Source organism: Ascaphus truei, chromosome 17, assembly GCF_040206685.1.
Source record: "Ascaphus truei isolate aAscTru1 chromosome 17, aAscTru1.hap1, whole genome shotgun sequence".
NCBI classification, from domain to species: domain Eukaryota; kingdom Metazoa; phylum Chordata; class Amphibia; order Anura; family Ascaphidae; genus Ascaphus; species Ascaphus truei.
This window is the reverse complement of record NC_134499.1, coordinates 37,586,163-37,606,891: the sequence shown is the minus strand read 5'-3', so window position 1 is coordinate 37,606,891 and position 20,729 is coordinate 37,586,163. Positions and strand designations below refer to the sequence as shown.

At 40.8% G+C, this 20,729-nt stretch overlaps 1 protein-coding gene across 19 annotated transcripts in view; it reads right to left on the bottom strand.

The window, feature by feature from the left end:
- ERC2 (ELKS/RAB6-interacting/CAST family member 2) overlaps positions 1-19,820 on the bottom strand; it is a 608,533-nt gene extending 588,713 nt beyond the window's left edge. For 4 of the 19 annotated variants that reach the window (XM_075574849.1, XM_075574847.1, XM_075574846.1 and 1 more), the window contains exons 1-2: positions 18,837-19,817; positions 4,282-5,080 (exon numbers count right to left, since the gene is read on the bottom strand). In XM_075574849.1, coding sequence (XP_075430964.1) covers positions 4,282-4,935 — 654 coding nt within the window. In that variant the 5' untranslated portion in view covers positions 4,936-5,080; positions 18,837-19,817. Of the gene's footprint in view, positions 1-4,281; positions 5,081-15,595; positions 15,668-18,836 lie in introns of all 19 variants that reach the window. The other 15 variants (XM_075574857.1, XM_075574853.1, XM_075574850.1 and 12 more) reach the window with 10 other exon arrangements.
- Between the last annotated feature and the right edge of the window lie 909 nt (positions 19,821-20,729).

Here is a 20,729-nt window from a genome sequence, read left to right as displayed (position 1 = left end):
CAGTGCTATTCATATGCTTCTTTAAGCAAGTGTGTCTTAAGGTGGGTCTTAAAGGTGGATAGAGAGGGTGCTAGTCGGGTACTGAGGGGAAGGGCATTCCAGAGGTGTGGGGCAGTCAGTGAAAAAGGTTTAAGGCGGGAGAGGGCTTTAGATACAAAGGGGGTAGAAAGAAGACATCCTTGAGAAGAACGCAAGAGTCTGGATGGTGCATACCGAGAAATTAGGGATGAGATGTAAGGAGGGGCAGAAGAATGTAAAGCTTTAAAAGTGAGGAGAAGAATGGAGTGTGAGATGCGGGATTTGATCGGAAGCCAGGAGAGGGATTTCATGAGGGGAGATGCTGAGACAGATCTAGGAAAGAGTAGAGTGATTCTGGCAGCAGCATTTAGGATAGATTGTAGGGGAGACAGGTGAGAGGCAGGAAGGCCGGACAGCAGGAGGTTACAGTAATCAAGACGGGAGAGAATGAGGGCCTGAGTCAGAGTTTTGTTTTGTTTTTTGTCGAAATGTAAGCAAGTTCTTGAAATCTTGAATTTATTACAAATAGCCGTGTTACTCCAGTTGTGATAGTGGAGAATAAATTACTACTTCACTATTAGGTGATAACTTTTTTTAGTTGCACAAAATATTTATATTTTAGGACAAGCTTGAGAGTTCTCTCTTCCTCAGGTCGAGCAATACTGATTTGCAAAAGATTCCACAAGTTAAAAACCCAGATGTAAAACAGGAGATGTGGAGAATTCATTGCACAGGGGGGTGGTTCAACAAGTAAATGTATCTTACATAATGCTGTGAAGCGCTTTGTACATTAATGGTGCTATATAAATAAAGACATGCATACATACATATATAAATACAACTAATGGGGACTGCAATATGCCAATCTTTTTATAGAACAATTTGAACAGAGATTCCTTACCATTTTCCTCCACAAACCTTGCAAATGTTACAGATACATTGGTGATCTGTTTATAATATGGACAAAAGGTGAAGAAAATCTTAAATGATTTTATGAGTCCTTAAATGCATTCCACTCATCAAGTAAGCTCAAAATAAATTCTGCAAACCTAGTGAACTTTCTGGATACACAGTAACACTGAAGAATTGCAAACTACACACATCTGTATATAAGAAACCCACAGACAGATGTAGTTACCTCCATAACTCCAGCTTCCATTCCACTCATACAAAACGACCCATCACACAGCCAGGCTATGAGATATCACTGCATATGCTCTGACACCAAAGACAGAAACAGACCCTCACAACCCTGACTGAATCATTCTGACAGACGGGACACAAGCCAAAGACTATTGCCAAAACAATCAAAACTGCACTTAAAGCCCCACGAGAACACCTGCTCCAATACAAAAAGAAAGAAACAACCATACTCATACCACGTGTGGCTACATACAACCGTGCCCTAGAGGGAATGTGAAAAATAATCAAAGATCTGCAACCCATGCTGACAGAGGATGAAACATTAAAAGACATCTTCCCCAAACCTCCCATCTTTACATTCCAGCAACCGCCGAACTTCAGACAGAAGTTAGTCAACAGAAAACTTCATAACAAACTGAAGGACACAAGACCATGCAACATACAATGCAAACTTTGTAAACGTAAATACCAAGACCACACAGCCAGACACAAATATAGAACAGTCAATGTTAAAGGAGCATACTGCTGCACATCCAGGAATATGGTATATATGATTCAATGCAGCAAATGTGACCTAAGATGCTACATTATTAAAAACCAGTCCAAAACTTCAAACCAGAATGAACATACACAGACACACAATACCACACCATGAAGAAGGAAGATATTGTGCTCCTGTGGGACACTACTCTTCTCACAGCCAGATCATTCCATAAATGATTAAAAATCAAAATTCTCAAAGGAATGTTTAAAAGCATCAAGAGCGGAAAACATTGGAACTCAAAATGATAATGCTCTTTGCCACTAAAACAAGAGGACTCAGTGCTGATATCGGGTTTCTTATATACAGTATTTTTTTGTAATGTTTCTCCCTACCTCTTTGTTCAATTTAATTTCAAATCCTTCTCCCCCGCTACACACCCCTATCACACTGCTGATGGATATACAGTATGGTCCTACATGTTCTCCACATTTCTCATTTCTTCGACTGAGCCACTGATTGAGCCACTTGTGCTGAAGATGGGATAGCCTCATAATCTGGCCTGTTGGGGGGTCTTGAGGACTGGTGTCGAGCTCCCCTGGCCTAATGGTCGCATCAGTGCCCTTGAAATAGATTAATCCAGTTCAAATCCCAGTGTTAGCTACATGTGCCCTTGGGTAAGTCACACGATCGCATTTACAGCTAACAAATTACAGAAGACAGAATCGCTGTGTAAGAAAAAAAAAGTATTCTTATTATTATATATAAATTACTTTGTGACTATGAATGTCAATTTAAGCAATGGTAATGCTTCTTTAAGATGCATTATTTGTGCAATATATTACAACGAACACCTTCACTGCCCGATAGGCCAGATATACATTGAGATGCTCTGAAATGCATTACTGGTTCCCCTGGCGGTCACGGGCAGTGGTTCTCATTTCCAGTCCTCGAGGGCCACCAACAGGTCAGGTTTTCAGGATATCCCTGCTTCAGCACAGGTGGCTCAATCGATTGAGCCACCTATACTGAAGCAGGGATAGCCATAAACTCTGATCTGTTGGTGGCCCTTCAGGACTGGAGTTGGCCAGTCAATGACTGAGCCACTGATTGAGCCACCTGTACTGAAGCTGAAAAACCTGACCTGTTGGGTGTGGTCTTGAGAACTGGAGTTGAGAACCACTGAGTTATGGCATTAAATAATGGACACTTGATTTGCATCATGCTGCTCTAATACATTATAGTGCAGTACACAAAACAAACCTACATTTATTTTTTCCATCATAATACTAAATAATTTTATATGTTTTGGATTAATGAACAATACATATAACATTTAAATGACCTATGTACAAAATGTTACCCTCAGATACATGATCAAATTAACACAATTATGTTTTTATCTGATTCTCTATGTAGGAAGAAACCTTTACCCTATACATTTTTGACTAATACTCATAGATTACATGTATTTATTTCTGATTTAAAGTTTCAGTTTATTATATATCTTTGGACCCTAACATATTGTATATTAAATCGTCTATTAAAGGCATGTGAATAAGACTTAAGGTGCCTTAGTAAATATGGCCCTATATAGAAGTCACTGTAGGTAAGACAATGCTGTTTTGGGTATGAGACAAACTGTTGTTGTTAGATGCATGGAAATAGGTTTCTTCGTTAAGTGACAGTCTTCGAAAGCTCTGTACATTAAAATGTCATCTATAAAGAACGCTTACATTTGTCCCCTAAGGCCTAAACAATATCACCGGAAACTGAATGAGAAGTGCGGTGTACTACAAAGGAGGAAATCACAACAAAAAAAACGGAGGTTACAGCTCACCTACGCGTTTCATGCCTTAATTCTAGCACACCTTGATAAAGCTCTATGGACTGAAACGCGTAGGTGAGCTGTAATCTCCGTTTTTTTAAAGATAACCTATTAAAGATATAATTTTTATTGGAGCGCACTTCTCTGTACCTTTTTTGTGATTTCCTCGTTTGTAGTGCACCGCACTTCTCATTCACTTTCCAGTTTCCACATCGGGCGGACTGCACACAGAAGACCCGAGGATTTGCAGAACGGATGATTGGACGCATCAACATATGAGTGAGTTCATTTGTAGATACTCCACAGTTTACCTGCTCTTATCATATGGCTGTGGGAGGGCATGGATATTCGAGCATATCGTCCTAAACGCTGTAATTTCTGGACACTGGATGTGCTAGCCTTGCACAATTCTGATATTAGAAGGTTTCAGGCAGGCGTTTCCCTGTTCCACATAAGCCTTATTATACAATGGATTAAGTGGATTATACTGGTGGTATTCCAGATATGAAATCAACAAAATGATTTTATTGCATATATATTTTCTATGTCTCTGAGCACCACACCATTTCTGAACTGTGTTTTCTAAACGATATCACAACCTACAACAAATCTATCTGCCTGCATGGTAAAAGTTAGATAAAAAGCAAGCAGTGTCTTGTTAACTAGAGTTAAGGTTTTAGCCTCTTCCTGCTAGAGGGTTCTCCAGCTTTGTGCTGTACATTGCAGATTCCTCCAGCAGGAATCCGCGTAAACTGCTTTCCTAAGTGGTAAAAACATTGATGACCCTCGATGACTAAAAGCAACAAAATACCTGATTTTCTTCATGGGATACTCTCATATGCTCCTTCAAAACTGACATCCTAGCAGCCTCTTCCTTGCGAAGAACTCTTTCTTTCTTTAGTTCAGGGCTCCAAAATGTTTTGATGCTGTTCATGGAAGATCCCAACTTGCTGTCTTTAATGTCCAGTTCTTTTCGGAGAAGTTCATTTTCCCTTTGCAGGTCCTTCAGTTGAGCTTGAAGATCCAGCATAGTGTTGTCTCTCACTTGTCTCAGCATAGAAGGAAGTTGATGGTGATGGTGATGATGAGAACTAGTTAAACCTATATGGTCAGTGTATGATAGGATATCTGTATGGGAGAGTCCAGCTGAAGCAATATTTGGACTGCTTCCCATGGCGGTGACCCTCCCACCATACATAGCTCGATTTGTAGCCCTTCCAAGAGTCATTGTACCTTTTGGATAAGCAGTAGAAGCCACACCCTCATGATCACTCAGGTACATAGGTCCAGCGGTTGCATAGGCTGCATTAAGGGACTGGATATTTTCCATTGATAAAGTCTTACCTGCACCCCCACCCCCTCCACTGCTTGTTCGCCTGTGACCCAAACGGGGTGATCTTGGCAAACGAGGCGATCTAGAAGGGCTGCCTTCCAAATTAGTGATTGTTCTCGCACTTCCATACATAGCTCTGCTGTAATAACCTTACTACACAGGGAGAATGTGATTATATTACCAATTGATGTTTAACACTATGATTTCTTATGAATTGGCCGATGGTTTCATTGCTTTCCTTCAGCTATCCATAACTTGAATCCTCCAGGTCAAATATCTAAAAACAACCAAGCCGGAAAAAAACAAAAAAGTTAGTTGAACATCTCTCAAATTCAGTTCACACATAAAACAAGTACGCATGCACATCAGAACAATGTATCATTTCCCTTTTACAATGCTGTTTCTTTCAGTGTTAAAATATCCAACTTAAAACAAGGTGAGAGACATTTAAAAAAACTCTAATGGTGCTTTACAATTCAAATCTAAAGTAAAATTGGGGAATAGTTCAGGGCCTGTTTAAAAAAGCTTTATTCTCTCCGTAAATTAAAAGGAGTGTACTGTAATGCTAATTTGCAGAAGCATTTCGCCACCGATTTTCAATCTTTCACTATATATCACACAGAAGAAGAAAGCTTTCCTTTTCCGCCGTGATGTTGGAAACTACAATGCAACGAGATAATCAGTAAATAAAAAAGTCAAAAGCCAGCAACAGGAAAGGAGATCTGAAAGAACCTGGCAGGTGAAAAGTACAAAAGTACATTCCTCTAAAACTCAATAGAAAGTTGGTAGTTATAACATAAGCACACAATGGAATTAACAATCTTAGTAAATTTGGAACAGCTTGGTACTGTTTCCAGGACACACACACAGATCTCCTGTTCATCAAACCTTCACGTACATCGAAACAAAACGCGCGTGAGTACTCAATTTCTCATGTATTTCAAATGAATTATTGGGTCAATTCCAAGCTCAAAATGCACAGCCTCCCACTGCCTAACACTCTACGAAGAACTCTTGATGATGGGCTCCTGGCTTACAAAACCTTCCTACTTTCTCTAAAACCTTAACAGCTACGTCAAATTTGTAAATTACATGAATCGTGAAAAACTGAATGGAGACCAGTAAACGTTTGAAGGAAATGTAGTTAAACAAGTGCAAACTGCTGGAAGGTATTTGGAAACTGCTAGTTTTTCACACTTCTACATTATAGGTAAGGCGTTCTTAAATTGACTTGTCAATACATAGGCAGCATTCCCATTTTGGGACTCTCCCCTCTTAAAAATGAGCATTCTGCAATACAAAACAATACAGCATGCAATAATAAATAATATAATTCCCAGCACTCAAAAAAGCAAAATGAATAATAACAGATAACCTGTAATGAATATGCAATAGATATTTAATATGGTAGTATATAATGCAAAGAAACACAGGGGCTTATGCAGAGAGGATAGAGAAGGGAAATAGCACCATATTTTGGAGAAAATACTTCCCAGAGAAGCTTCTCCTGCAGAGAACATGGAGAGATTCATAAAATTCTCCACAGCAGGTTTCTTTACTTTAAAAATTGCCAAACACGTGGAGAGATTGGTAAATTCACCATGTTAAAATAGGGTGGTATGCAGGTAGCATAGATGCACTGCAACTCGCCATTCTGCCCTATATTATAGTGAGTTCAATCTAGCCAGAAAAACTTGGCAATTTTGAATCTCATCAGAAAAATTAGGTAACGCAGCTTTCTGCATACGACCATAACTTGCTCCAATTCTGTGGCTATTTTCTTGCTGTTTTCACATTAAATAACGTTCCTCTCTGCATAAGGCCCACAGAATGCAAAATGAGTGAGTGAACTAGAACTCAAAGTCATAAATAACACCCAAGGGACAAGGGTAAAAATGGAGGCTGTGGATGGGGGAGGGAAAGGAGAGGGAGGGGGGAAAAGGGGGAGTGGGGAAGAGGGGGAGGGGGGAAAAGGGGGAGGAGGGGAGGGGGGAAAAGGGGGAGGAGGGGGGGTAAACACAAGCAAAGGAGGATAAAATGAAAGGTACAATGAGGGGGGCAACGTTTCGGGGATGAACCCCTTCTTCTGGTCCGTTCCCTATGGTCTAAAAAGACCATAGATACTTCCCTCTCCCTAAATCCTAGCCTCCAAAAGGATCTCAAAAAACCCTAATAAAGGGATAAGCCCCAATTGTGAAAAATACAAAGCAGTCAGATGAGGAGTTTTAGGCTCAAACAAGCATGTTAGTCAACAGAGTCCAAAAGCATCAGGTAATAGAAGTAAAGGGACAAAGGAAATAATGGCTAAATGATACAAGCTCACGCAATAACTGGAACAGTGGATGACTGCAGGCAGCTGTGCAGAGTCAGCATGCAATGTTTCTTCTCCATACGGAATAGAGATTCAAAAACAGACCCAACAATCGCTGTCCATGTCTGAGCTATTTGATTTTCTAGAAACATTGCCTGAAAGTTTCAAGTACAACTTTGCTTCAATTCAGAAAGGAATTAAAAACCTTTCTTTTTAAATAAAGCCTGGCACACGGACCCAAATGCCCTGGCAGACAGGTTGGTCCCGGTTGTAGGTCTAGGATGAATGTCCTCCCTAAGTTCCTACATGAGTTTTCTTGGTGAGTAGCGCGTTAGAAAAAGTTTGAAAAAATAAACCCTAAATGTAACTTTCATTCATATGCAATTTTAAACCCCTATTCATGAGCACCATGTTTAGCCCCTCAAAGGTCTTTATATCTGGAAATATCACCCAGAGAGACCCAAAGATTCGGCGGAGACCTGCCATGCAGATTTTGTGTAATCCCCATTGGCACTGCCTACCAAACAACTGTACTTAAAAAGAAAAGACAAACAGAAATGAGGGGTTCAATGATGGCAGTGGTGGACAACTCCAGTCCGCAAGGATATATATCCCTGCTTCAGCACAGGTGGCACAATCAGTGGCTCACTCTTCGACTGCATCCCCTGTGCTGAAGCAGGAATATCCTAAAAACCTGACCTGTTGGTGACCCTTGAGAACTGGAGCTGCCCACCCCTGACTTATGGTGTGTGGAGCAGGTTTGGAAAACAATCTGGGTTGCAGAATGACTTTAAGAAATTGTAATTACTGCGCAAGTCAAATACGTTTTGTCTGTTGTCTTGGCAGAAGAATCTGTTATTTCCCTTTACATGTACAAAGTGATTAGTGTCAAGAAAATATGTGCGCAATTAATAAACCACATATAAGAATATAGTAAACATTAACAAATACCAAATGTAAAGTGATATATTATAAAACTTGAGAGTGCAATCAGTGGGTGGTGTTGCCATGGTTGAAAAATGTCACAGATATTCTAATAATCCCAGCATTTTCTGAGAGGTACTGTAATGGGTTCAGAAAGTGAACCACTGTTTTAAATGTACCACTTTATTTGAAGCATGTGTGATCAAGCAGTCTAAATGTTGTCCTTAAAATGTTATGGTTTTTCCCCCCCCCCCATTTAATGCAGAGGTGCTCGACTCCAGTCCTCAGGCCCCCCCCCCCCCCCCCCCCCCCCCCCACCAACAGGTCAGGTTTTCAGGATATCCCTGCTTCAACACGTGGCTCAGATGCTCGGTCTTTGTGCAGAAGCTGGGATATCCTGAAAACCTGACCTGTTGGGGGGGGGGGGGGCTTGAGCACCCCTGATTTAATCTATAACATTTCAATGTCATGCAATACTAATTTGCCAACTTGGATCCACAACATAAATTAATATCATGCCACACAAATAAAAAATATATATATTTTTAGTGGGCAGCAAAAGACTGGCAGAGATGAGCAGACTATGAGTTGTTTTCTGGTGCAGAATATGGCCCATGATCTTTAACATTCATGTTTTTTATTTATTTGTATTTAATCTAGAGTTAGTGTCCTTGTATACATCTTGTGACAGTTCACTTTTACATGTTCTGTCCCTTTACATTCATTCCAATAAGAATGATCAGAAGATCAGTAAAAATAAGAAGACTCCCTAAGCACCCTAATTTCTATTGTTCTTTGTTGATTCAGATTCTATTACTGATCTATTGGACTTGCATTTATATTAAAAAATATATGAAGCTAAAGACGCACAGCTTCACAGTGTGAAGCAATGAGTACTTCAGCTGCACAATAATAATTAAATAAGTGGTTTCTTCGCTAACCAACTAGTCTAGTTTAGTAAATAGTGATGAAAAGTCTACCAGTAATAATAACCTACCACTATCAGATGCAAATGTAAAATGGAGCTTTATTGCTGCAAAAATAAAAACTGCGCAGCCTGTAAATAATACAAAAACTGACACAGGCATTGGAGAAAGCAAACACTGGCAAAGGTTCTTCCGTTAATGTTACAATTCACATTGGGGCAATTATCTCATCGCCAATAGTCAATCTGCCTTTTTGGGTTCCATTCAAAAAACACTCAACAATTTAGTTTTTTTCCTGTAATGTCTAATGGAATTTTCTTTGCATTCAACTATAACCATTTTTATTCCTCTAAAAATAAGTTAATTAACAAGAAACTAAAGCATTCTCGCAAGAGATGCCAGCAGTGAAGTGACACTGCAAACACACATTTTACAGAATCTAAAAATATAGCACGTAACAACATCATTCCCTACCCTCCAATATTCACACCCCGAACATAGCACAAACCCCATGCTATCAGCACTAAACAGAAGAGGATACTTTTTAGATTTCTGCAGCTGGTGTTTAAAGCTAGGAATGTCACCAAACTGATCATTTTTTATAAGGTTTCTGGGCAATCCTGCCAAGAGGGGAGAAATGTGCTCTCAATTATGACATTTTGCCAGACTAATCATCAGTTAATACTAAAGTTATAATTGTCTTAATGAGGCTGCTGGTGTCAGACCAGCATTTTATCAACACAGCTTTTGAGAGTGCGGGCTCACGCATTAATTCACTTGATGCAGCTTTCACATTAACTTATTCAATTCAATCTCCATATGCCTCAGGTTCTAAAAAAAAAAAAAACTGCATGGTCTTTAGGAAAGGTATTGCAATTATATTGATCCACTATTTTTTAAAGTAAAAATGTCCTGATAGTGCTTTTGTGTTAGAACAGTAAAGATTCACTGCAGTGCCAGTACTCCTGAGCTGAAAGGGACATTTCAGCATCTAGCAAATGTCATGTTCATTAGTCACAACTGTGTGCTACTCTAGCTCAAGTAAGTTGCTGGACCATGAAGGTTCAGTTTAGATGCCTCAGCAATAGAGAAGCACAAGCTGAAGAAAGTCTACAACAGGCGCGGCCAACTCCTGCCCTTCAGGGCCACCAACAAGTCAGGTTTTCAGGATATCTCTGCTTCAGTCCTTGACTAAGCCACTGATAGAGCTATCTGTGCTGAAGCAGGGAAATCCTGATAACTTGACCTGTTGGTGGCCCTTGAGGACTGGAGTTGGCCGCCCCTGCGCTACAACTGAAGGGGACTTTTTGAAACCTTGGTGCAGGAATAGGACCTCAGACCTGTCAAAGAATAGAGCAAGTAGGTTTGTTACATAGTTATATATTTACATAGTTACATAGTAGATGAGGTTGAAAAAAGACGTAGGTCCATCAAGTTCAACCTATGCTAAATTTAGACACCAGATACTTTATCCTATACAGTGGCGGCCAGCTTAAATGTAATGCGGAGGCAGCCGTGGTTAATTTAAAAGCCCGTTCAAACGCAGGCTTTTTTTTTTTTCTGGCGCCGCAGGCGCTTCCCATTGTTCAGCGCATTAGCGCTGAATGGGGAAACGGGCTGCGCGCGGCCGCAAGATGCAGCTGGCGCGCGGCCAAGTTCGGCGGCTGCCAAAAAAAGCCCCAAAAAATTGCGGGTAATTGTTAGAATAAAGCTGGCCGCAGCAGTATCTATACTTACTTATTGATCCAGAGGAAGGCAAACAAAAAACCCCATTAAGGGGAAAAATTCATTCCTTCCTGACTCCAAGAATTGGCAATCGGATTAATCCCTGGATCAACATCCTTCCCATGTATACTTATTTGGTATATCCCTGTATACCTTTCCCATCTAAAAAAATGTCCAACCTTTTTTGAACAAATCTATTGTATCTGCCATCACAGTCTCAATGGGTAATGAACCCCACATTGTAACTGCCCTTACTGTAAAGAACCCTTTCCTTTGTTGCTGGTGAAATTTCCTTTCCTCCAACCTTAAGGGATGGCCCCGAGTCCTTTGTACTGCCCGTGGGATGAATAGTTCTTTTGAAAGCTCCTTGTATTGTCCCTGAATATATTTGTATATAGTTATCATATCCCCTCTTAGACGCCTCTTTTCTAATGTAAATAAATCTAATTTAGCTAGCCTCTCCTCATAAGTTAGAATGTCCATCCCCTTTATTAATTTGGTGGCTCTTCTCTGCACTCTCTCTAGTTCCATAATGTCTTTTCTTAGGATTGGTGCCCAAAATTGTACTCCATATTCAAGGTGTGGTCTTACTAATGCTTTGTAAAGGGGCATAATTATGTTTATTTCCCTTCCATCCATTTCCCGTTTGATGCAAGATAAGATCTTGTTTGTCTTTGCAGCTACTGCATGACATTGGGCACTATTGCTAAGCCTGCTGTCTACAAGCACTCCTAAATCCTTCTCCATCAAGGATTCCCCCAATATATCTCCATTTAATTTGTAAGTCGCCTTTTTATTCTTGCATCCCAAATGCATAACCTTACATTTATCTGTATTAAACCTCATCTGCCATTTACCTGCCCACGTTTCCAGTCTCTCCAAGTCCTTCTGAAGAGAAATTACATCCTGCTCTGATTCTATTACCTTACACAATTTAGTATCATCAGCAAAGATGGAGACTTTGCTCTCGATCCCAACCTCAAGGTCATTAATAAACAAGTTAAAAAGCAGGGGTCCCAGTACCGATCCTTGAGGTACTCCACTCACGACTTTAGCCCAACCTGAAAAAGTTCCATTTATGACAACCCTCTGTTGTCTGTCCTTTAACCAGTTTTCAATCCAGGTGCATATATTATTACTGAGTCCAATTTTCTTTATTTTGTACACCAACCTCATGTGTGAAACCGTATCAAAAGCCTTTGCAAAATCTAAGTAGACCACATCAACTGCATTACCCTGGTCTAAATTCCTACTTACCTCCTCAAAGAAACAAATAAGGTTAGTTTGGCAAGATCTATCCTTCATAAATCCATGCTGACTATTACTAATAATTTTGTTTTCCATTAGGTATTCCTGAATATTATCCCGTATTAAACCTTCAAGTAGTTTCCCTACTATTGAAGTCAGGCTTACAGGTCTGTAATTTCCCGGTTTGGATCTAGCTCCCTTTTTAAATATAGGCACCACATCTGCTTTACGCCATCTTGTGGTACTGAGCCTGTTCAATGCAGGCCTGGTCTGTAGCTATGTATCAGAGAGACTGTAAATTGAGATTTATCAACAATTGTTCTGGCTTTTTATGGAGAACAACAAACATGTAAATTTCTACCTTCCAATTTACATATTTTTTTTTAAAGTTTGTTGCCAGGCCTAATTATGCATTCACCTGCGTAACTAAAGAATACAAGTACATTATACAAGAGACTTGGCTCTGATAGCTGACATATTTTTAAAATGTCACATGCAGACCAGATCGGAAGAAGAGATTGCAGAAGTTTGATCATCAGCAATTAATCAGAAGTACAAAAGACTACCACGAACAAAAAGGGTTAAATCTTCACGGTCTTTTATTTGATCATTTGGTGCATATAAGCATTAATGCTCAACCAATATCTAAATAGCTTCTGAGGGCTTTTTCAACTATAACAGTTGCAGAATTCAACAAAAGGTACTTCTCAGAATAACTGAACCACGTTTTACAATCATGTTGAAATTGGTTTCATGGTGTAATTACAAAGGGGCAAAAATATATATGTACAACCATACATATACTGTACAGTATTTAACATTGGCTTTATATATTATATCGAAACAAACACTAAGAACGAGTATCTGCACTTACGGACATTCTACAAAAAATAGCGACGGAAAAATAAATGGTGAGGGCCTTATTCTCTGTGTATCCTCCCTCTGTCTGGGCATGTTGATTAATATCTGAAGCAATATTATGGAAATTGGGCTCCCATATACACGTATTAATTTATTGTGCCAGTGATTCATTTCTGCTTGAATCAAAATATACATTGTAGATCATGGAAAATTGGAGATGTACATTTATTTCTTTGGGTAGACATAAAATGATCCATTGTTGTTTGTGTGCATTTGTGTTATTTTCCATATTTATGTCAAACGACATGTTTCTATGTCTACAGTAACAAAGTTTACATGAAGGAATGTGATTTAGATTAACTCCAAAAGATCAGCAGCTACATTTTTATATTTTCCATATCAATCTCTATATTTTCTTTTTTTGTTATCCACAAATATTAGCCAACAACAGACAAATGCGGTCGCCGGGGGCAACTGCATTGTGGCCGCTGCCGACTGCTTACTTGCGGCGGTGTCCCCCGGCGTCTCCATCTTGATCTTTAAAATCATGTTTTTCTCCTGCAGCACTATTCAAAATGGCCACGCGGCGTCATATGACGCCACGTTGGCATGGTAACGGGACGCTGCAGTGCCACGTGACATTACAGCGTCCTGTTGCATGGCAACGCCGCATCATAGGACGCCGTGAGGCTATTTTGAATAGTGCTGCAGGAGAAAAACATGATTTTAAAGGCGACAAGACAGCAGAAAGCCGGAGACGCCTTCAGGACACCGCAACAGGTAAGTGTCGGGGAGGTGAATGGGTTTTGGCCCAGTTTGTCGGTGTGTGTGTATATATATCTCAAATGGAAATATTACTGTGTGCTCATTTGCATGTCTTAGACAGGTCTACAACTCTGCCTTTACCCATTATCACCCAGCATACAGTGCTTCCACTGCAGCAAGGGATTCTGGGAAATGACATGCAAAGCACTGTATGCTAGGTGATAATGGTAAAAAGCAGGGTTGCAGACCTGTCTAAGATGTGAATGTGCTCACAAGTAATATTTTTTTTAATATATATATGTATTCCTACAGTATATGCACTGTTTTTATGTTTATCCTTGCTTGCTTTATTCAATGTACCATCGCCGGAAGAAGAGATCAGTGTATCTCGAAAGCTCGCAGAAATAAAAGCATTTCGTTAGCCACAGAACGGTATCGTCTATTCATTTTTGATATATGTACATATATATATATGTGTAATCAAGAAATAAATAAACGATACCGTTCTGTGGCTAACGAAATGCTTTTATTTGTGCGAGCTTTCGAGATACTGATCTCTTCTTCCAGCGATGTTACAATGGATAAAGCAAGAAAGGTTTTTACTTAAATCCTGGAATGTATCTGTGACTGAAGCTTATCTCTCCCCCCTGTGCAGTATGCGATTTATGACTTAAGGTGTTAAATGGTTCCTGAATGCTAGTGATGAAAGAGTGTGTATGTTTATGTATGTAAAGATAAATTTATAAAGCGCCCACAGTGTATACAGCGCTTTACAAAAAGGTGTGTGTGTGGAGTGGGAGTGTATACCAATGGTGTGTATACATACCACCATTACATATGACCAGAGTTACATATGTACAATGTAATTCTATCCCTATATACCAATAGGGACCACGTAGTATCTACACACACTAATAGTAATGCAACACCCTCTTACACCCTATTACATTTCTACACCTACCCACACCATTGGTATACACTCCCACTCCACACACACCTTTTGTAAAGCGCTGTATACACTGTTGGTGCTTTCTAAATGTATACTTAGAAGGAGTGGAGTGTACAGAGTACACCAAAGATCCCTAGTAATGGCGCACCGCAGACCTGAGTAGTATTAAATCATGGTCATTATGTGCGTAAACATACAACATTTGATAAATTTTATTACATATAATTTCGTTAAAAACGTGAAGCTTCTTGTTTCTCTCTTGTGGAGAGAGATGCTGACTGCTGCGTGTAAAGTGTATATAGGACTTGGATGATACATAAAGCGAAAGTGTAGCTGTAGACTCGGCTTGGTGAGCCAGGCCCGTCCAGATTATGAAACAGACTCCTCTTGAGGTAATCGTAGGGTAAAGGTATTAATATACCGTATTGTTAACCCACAGTGAGTAAGAGGAGATGCTCATAAGACTGACGTCTATAAAAGGGGTGCCTAATGAGCAACCATAAAGTGATGGTTGCTACGTCAAATCTCAATGTTAATCTCTAGTGGGGAAAGGTACCCATAAGTTCCTAAAGCTAGCTGAGTAACCTAGTATAGACCTTCATAGTGTGTCGTAGTCCATGCTCATGCCTGTCCCAATGTTAGTCTCGGGGATAGCCCATATGATCCTCCGCATGTGGTATACTGATTGATGTTTGATATACTATCAACTGGGGAAACTAATGGTTAGTAGTTCGTGAATATACCTCTGCAATGATCAGGCTCGGATCGTGCACGTTACAGTTGCTGTAATAGTACGTGATGGCTGCGTGCCAGTCCCAGCTGTGACTCTATGCCTGTATACATATATTGAGTGTACACAGGGGCTCGTAGTGAGTCTACCGTGTTATTTTAATTAATTGTGCTTTTGTAACTGGGGGTCTCTGTACCGTTCTCGCGGAATCGCGTGATTACCCTGTATGGCAGGTCACTTTCATCATAGTGTGCCGTTCTCCGAAAAGATAGTAAGGTCAATAACTCTCGGATAGGGCTCTCAACTGCTGTGTATTGATACTCTTATTGTTGCAGGGGCCTCGCGATACTAACTTGCCGGGATCACGTGAGTACCCCTTGATTCAAGCGGCATCCACTGTCGTACACGGGGTCCCCTCTGATGATCTGGGGGGACCCATTAGTAAATATAGTTAGTGTGGTCTTTATAGTGATAGCTGCTAGTGCATATACAGTGGCCGTGCAGTGATCCCCATAGATTCTCGGAGTGGACCCTTAGGTGAGTATTTATACTTTTATTGATACTTGTTGTTGCGGGCACTTGGCAAAACTTATACTATCGGGGTGACGTGAGTATCCTTTGACTTGGGCGGCGTCCGATATCATATATATATATATATATATATATATATATATATATATATATATATATATCCTCTATACCCATATATATATATACATATATATAGGGTCCCCTTTGATAGTCAGGGGGGTCAGTTGGTAGCTGTAGTTAGTATAGTCTCTATAATGCTTCCCGGAGCAGACCAGTTGGTGAGTATACCTAGTGTGATGATTTAATATACACATATGGGTATAGAGGATATACAGGCATCAGGTTCAAGGCAGGTGAGCGGTAGTGTGACTGGTGGTGTCAGAACGGACATAAATTCCTCAAGTAGAGGTAAGAAGTGGTAGCCGCAGAGGTATATTCACGAACTACTAACCATTAGTTTCCCCAGTTGATAGTATATCAAACATCAATCAGTATACCACATGCGGAGGATCATATGGGCTATCCCCGAGACTAACATTGGGACAGGCATGAGCATGGACTGCGACACACTATGAAGGTCTATACTAGGTTACTCAGCTAGCTTTAGGAATTTATGGGTACCTTTCCCCACTAGAGATTAACATTGAGATTTGACGTAGCAACCATCATTTTATGGTTGCTCATTAAGCACCCCTTGTATAGACCCCAGTCTTATGAGCATCTCCTCTTACTCACTGTGGGTTAACAATACGGTATATTAATACCTTTACCCTACGATTACCTCAAGAGGAGTCTGTTTCATAATCTGGACGGGTCTGGCTCACCAAGCCGAGTCTACAGCTACACTTTCGCTGTATGTATCATCCAAGTCCTATATACACTTTACACGCAGCAGTCAGCATCTCTCTCCACAAGAGAGAAACAAGAAGCTTCACGTTTTTAACGAAATTATATGTAATAAAATTTATCAAATGTTGTATGTTTACGCACATAATGACCATGTTGGTGTACTCTGTACACTCCACTCCTTCTGCGTATCTACTCCCTGGCAGCACGCGACCATATCTATTTATTTGGGGGTTTGAGCGAGGTATCACAAACCTTCAGTCGTTAAATGTATACTTACACACAAACACATACACACACACATACGCTTACATCCCTAACATTCAGAGACCATTTAACACCTTAAGTCATAAATCGCATACTGCACAGGGGGAGGGATAGGCTTCAGGCAGATACATTCCAGGATGCACTGTTTTTTCGTAAAAACTTCTCTTGCTTTATCCATTGTAATACCACCAGAAGAAGAGATCAGTGTATCTTGAAAGCTTGCATTAATAAAAGCATTTTATTCGCCGCAGAACGGTATTGTCTATTCGTTTTATATATATATATATATATATACACACACACACATAAAAGCATTTTGTTAGCCGCAGAACGGTATTGTCTATTCGTTTTATATATATATATATATATATATATATATACACACACACACACATACATACACACATGAATTATATATATATATATATATATATATATATATATATATATATATTTATATATATATACATACACACATTATATATGTATATATATATACACGTGTGTGGGTGTGTGTGTGTGTGTGTGTGTATATATATATTTACACACACGCAAACGTGTGTTTTGTGTATCATTTAGATGCCATGTCTTTAAAATATGATTTCTTGCATGGTTGGGAGCGAAGTGCCCCTGTTTAAGGGAAGGGTTCTGCCTGGCTTCTATGACTGGCGGATGAGATGGATAAAAACCAACCTAATTGAGGTGAGAGCTCACTGTAACCCTTGCCACTGGCAGATATCAGCAGTCCGAATTCCTATAACTTGAAAGAGATTTGTTTCTATGCACATGAAATGCAGGGAGACATGGGAAAAATCAGCTGCATTAAGGGGGAAAAATACATCACCATTGATTTCTGTCCTAATTCATGTTGAACGATTTCCCTTTGTTGGGCCATGAAATGACTCTGCTTTTGCTGCAAAGAAATGGTCAAGGAAAGCTACTGATTTAACCAGAACACCAGGACACCTTACGCCCACCCTTGCCGTGCAGCGATTGGTCGGTTAGAGATCCCTCTGTGAACCGATAGGTCCGTTTCCCTGTCAATCATAGCTGACTGTCCTTGCAGGCTACAAGCCATCCAGACACCAGCTGGTTGCAAGGCAAATCATACCCCTCTCTAACCCTGAAATTACCACTCTACATTTAAACAGTAAATAAATAAACATTTACTGCAGTGCATAGTTGCATTTAACATATGTCAGAAGGTTTCAGGTTAAATGTATAGGCTTTCAAAGAAGAAACACCAGCTCCACAGGATGTGCAACTGCAGCACCAATCACTTCCCCATCATTTCCCCTATCACTTCCCCCATCACTTCCCCCATCACTTCCCCATTATTTCCCCCATCACTTCCCCTATTCTGCATCCCCAGGAAAACTCGCACAAATCGCCCATTCTCTCATTTCCCCCTGAATTGCAGAGCAGAAGCTTTGCCCAATTCCCTTTTGCAAAAGCCAGACAGCACCTGTCACCTCCTAGATGCACTTCTTTCAGCTGTAATCCTTTCATAATTATGAGATCTGTATAGAAAATTGCACATGCACAATATTTAAAAGAGCAAATATGTCACCACCTATGTAATTCTAAATTATATAGAATGCAATACACACACACACACACACACACACATATATATAATGCTCGTATATTATATTATATATCTATATATATAGATATATATATATATATATATATATAGATATATAAAACATTAGATATACGAGCATTATATTTAATATTATACACATTGCATGTTGTACAAGTCACAAAGGCACTGATTGCATTGCATGCACTTGTTCACATGAATTGCCTGGCCTGTCACATACTGAATGGATAAATAAAAAGCTCCCTGTGAATTTATTGCACGGATGCCACACATCCACACGCCACAACAGCAGCCTGCCTTCAGCACCCAGACCCCATAGAAGTGCAATGTGACACAATGCTCACCTCTCACAAGCCCCAAATCACTGCCTGCTGCCTGCTCCCACATGGACCGCACATCACGTCTCTCTCCCAGCATCTCACAGGGAGAATGAATGAGGAGGGAGGCGGAGGGGGGGGGAGAAGGAGGGGGGAAGAGGTGGGGAGGAGGGAGCAGGGGGAGGGGGGAGGGGGGGAGGATGTAACTAAATAATAATAATAATAATATAACACAAAGAAGGGAGGAGGGAGGGGGGAGGATGTAACATAATAATACTAATAATAACAATAATAATATAACACAATGAAGGGAGGAGGGGAAGAGGGTGAGGAGGGGAGGAGGGGAAGAGGGTGGGGAGGAGGGGAAGAGGGTGGGGGGGAGGAGGGGAAGAGGGTGGGGGGGAGGGTTTACAGGGAGCCGGTGGGGAGGGCAGTGCCTTCCTCAGCCCGGCTGACAGGACCCATGACTCAGTGGATCCCCTTGGCTGCTCCACAGAGGGCTGCTTATTTGACATAAGGAAGGACCAAAGTTTCGGCCATCATGGGCTTCACCAGGGAGAGAGGCGTCAAGTGAAGCAGCCTTCATCTCTCTCTCTCTATATATATATATATACCCCTCACCCTCTATATATATATATAACCCCTCACCCTCTCTCTATATACATACCCCTCACCCTCTCTCTATATATATCTCTCTCCCTCTCTATATATATATCTATATATTCTCCCTCTCTATATATATCTATATAGATATATAGATATATATACCCCTCACTCTCTCTCTCTATATATATATATATAACCCCTCACCCCCCTCCCCTCTCCCTCTCTCCCTCTCTCCCTCTCTCCCTCTCTCTCCCTCCCTCCCTCTCTCTCTCTCTCTCTCTCCTCTATATCTTTCCCTCTCTCTCTCTATATAGATATAGATAGATACATATATATATATATATATATATATCTATATATATAGATATATATATATAGATATATATATATATATATACCCCTCCCCTGGTACTCTCAAAGTGATTGTGGCATTTCAAAATGGCTGCGGTGACGTCACTCCTCTGCTGGGCGTGGCCGACATGACAGGCTTGGTTGCCAGGATACCGCATCGGAAGCAGCAGGAATGACAGTTGTGCTATGGTAGCAAAAAGCGGGCATGTGGGCGTGGCTTCGAGTGCATCTCTGGTATCCAGGATACAAGCCCCCGGTTGTCATGGATACAGAGGCCCAGCATTCACTCAACAGAGCACACAGGTAGTGAGGAGGTGCTGGCAGGAGAGGGGAAGGCCCAGAGCAAGGCCAGAGGGTGTGATGGAGTAAATGTGTATGAGGAAATCACATCATGTACCCATATTAACCACACATTAAATAAATTATGGGGGTAAAAAAAAAGTGACACAAACGCTCCTACCGTACAATGCCCAGCCAATAAAAACCCCATGTGTGAGCCCATTCCCGTGTCTCAGCCAGGTCCACAAACCTGCCTTTCCCCATTATCTCTTAGAACAGGGGTGCGCAAAGTGGGGGGGGGCGCAAGATTATTTTGGGGGGACATGGACTTCGCCTACCTTTCCTTGGCACCGCGTCAACATGGCAGCATGGCGTCAGGGTCGTGTGACATGCGCGTCACCATAGCAACACGCGTTAAATAACGCAGCAGGGTCACGTGACGTGGCGTCACGTGACCCCCGAGCATCATTTGACGCTGAATATTGGGTAAGAGGGGGACGCAAGCATAAGGGCCGGCAGATATATATATATAGAGCATACATTACCAGCAAAGGTAAGGAGACAACAGCAATCAGAAGGTATAAGCAGCTATAAACTGTATTTAAGAAACTTGCACATATATACAACGTTTCGGTCCGCTGAACGGGACCTTCCTTACGCAGCCGCCTGTTTTTGTACATTATT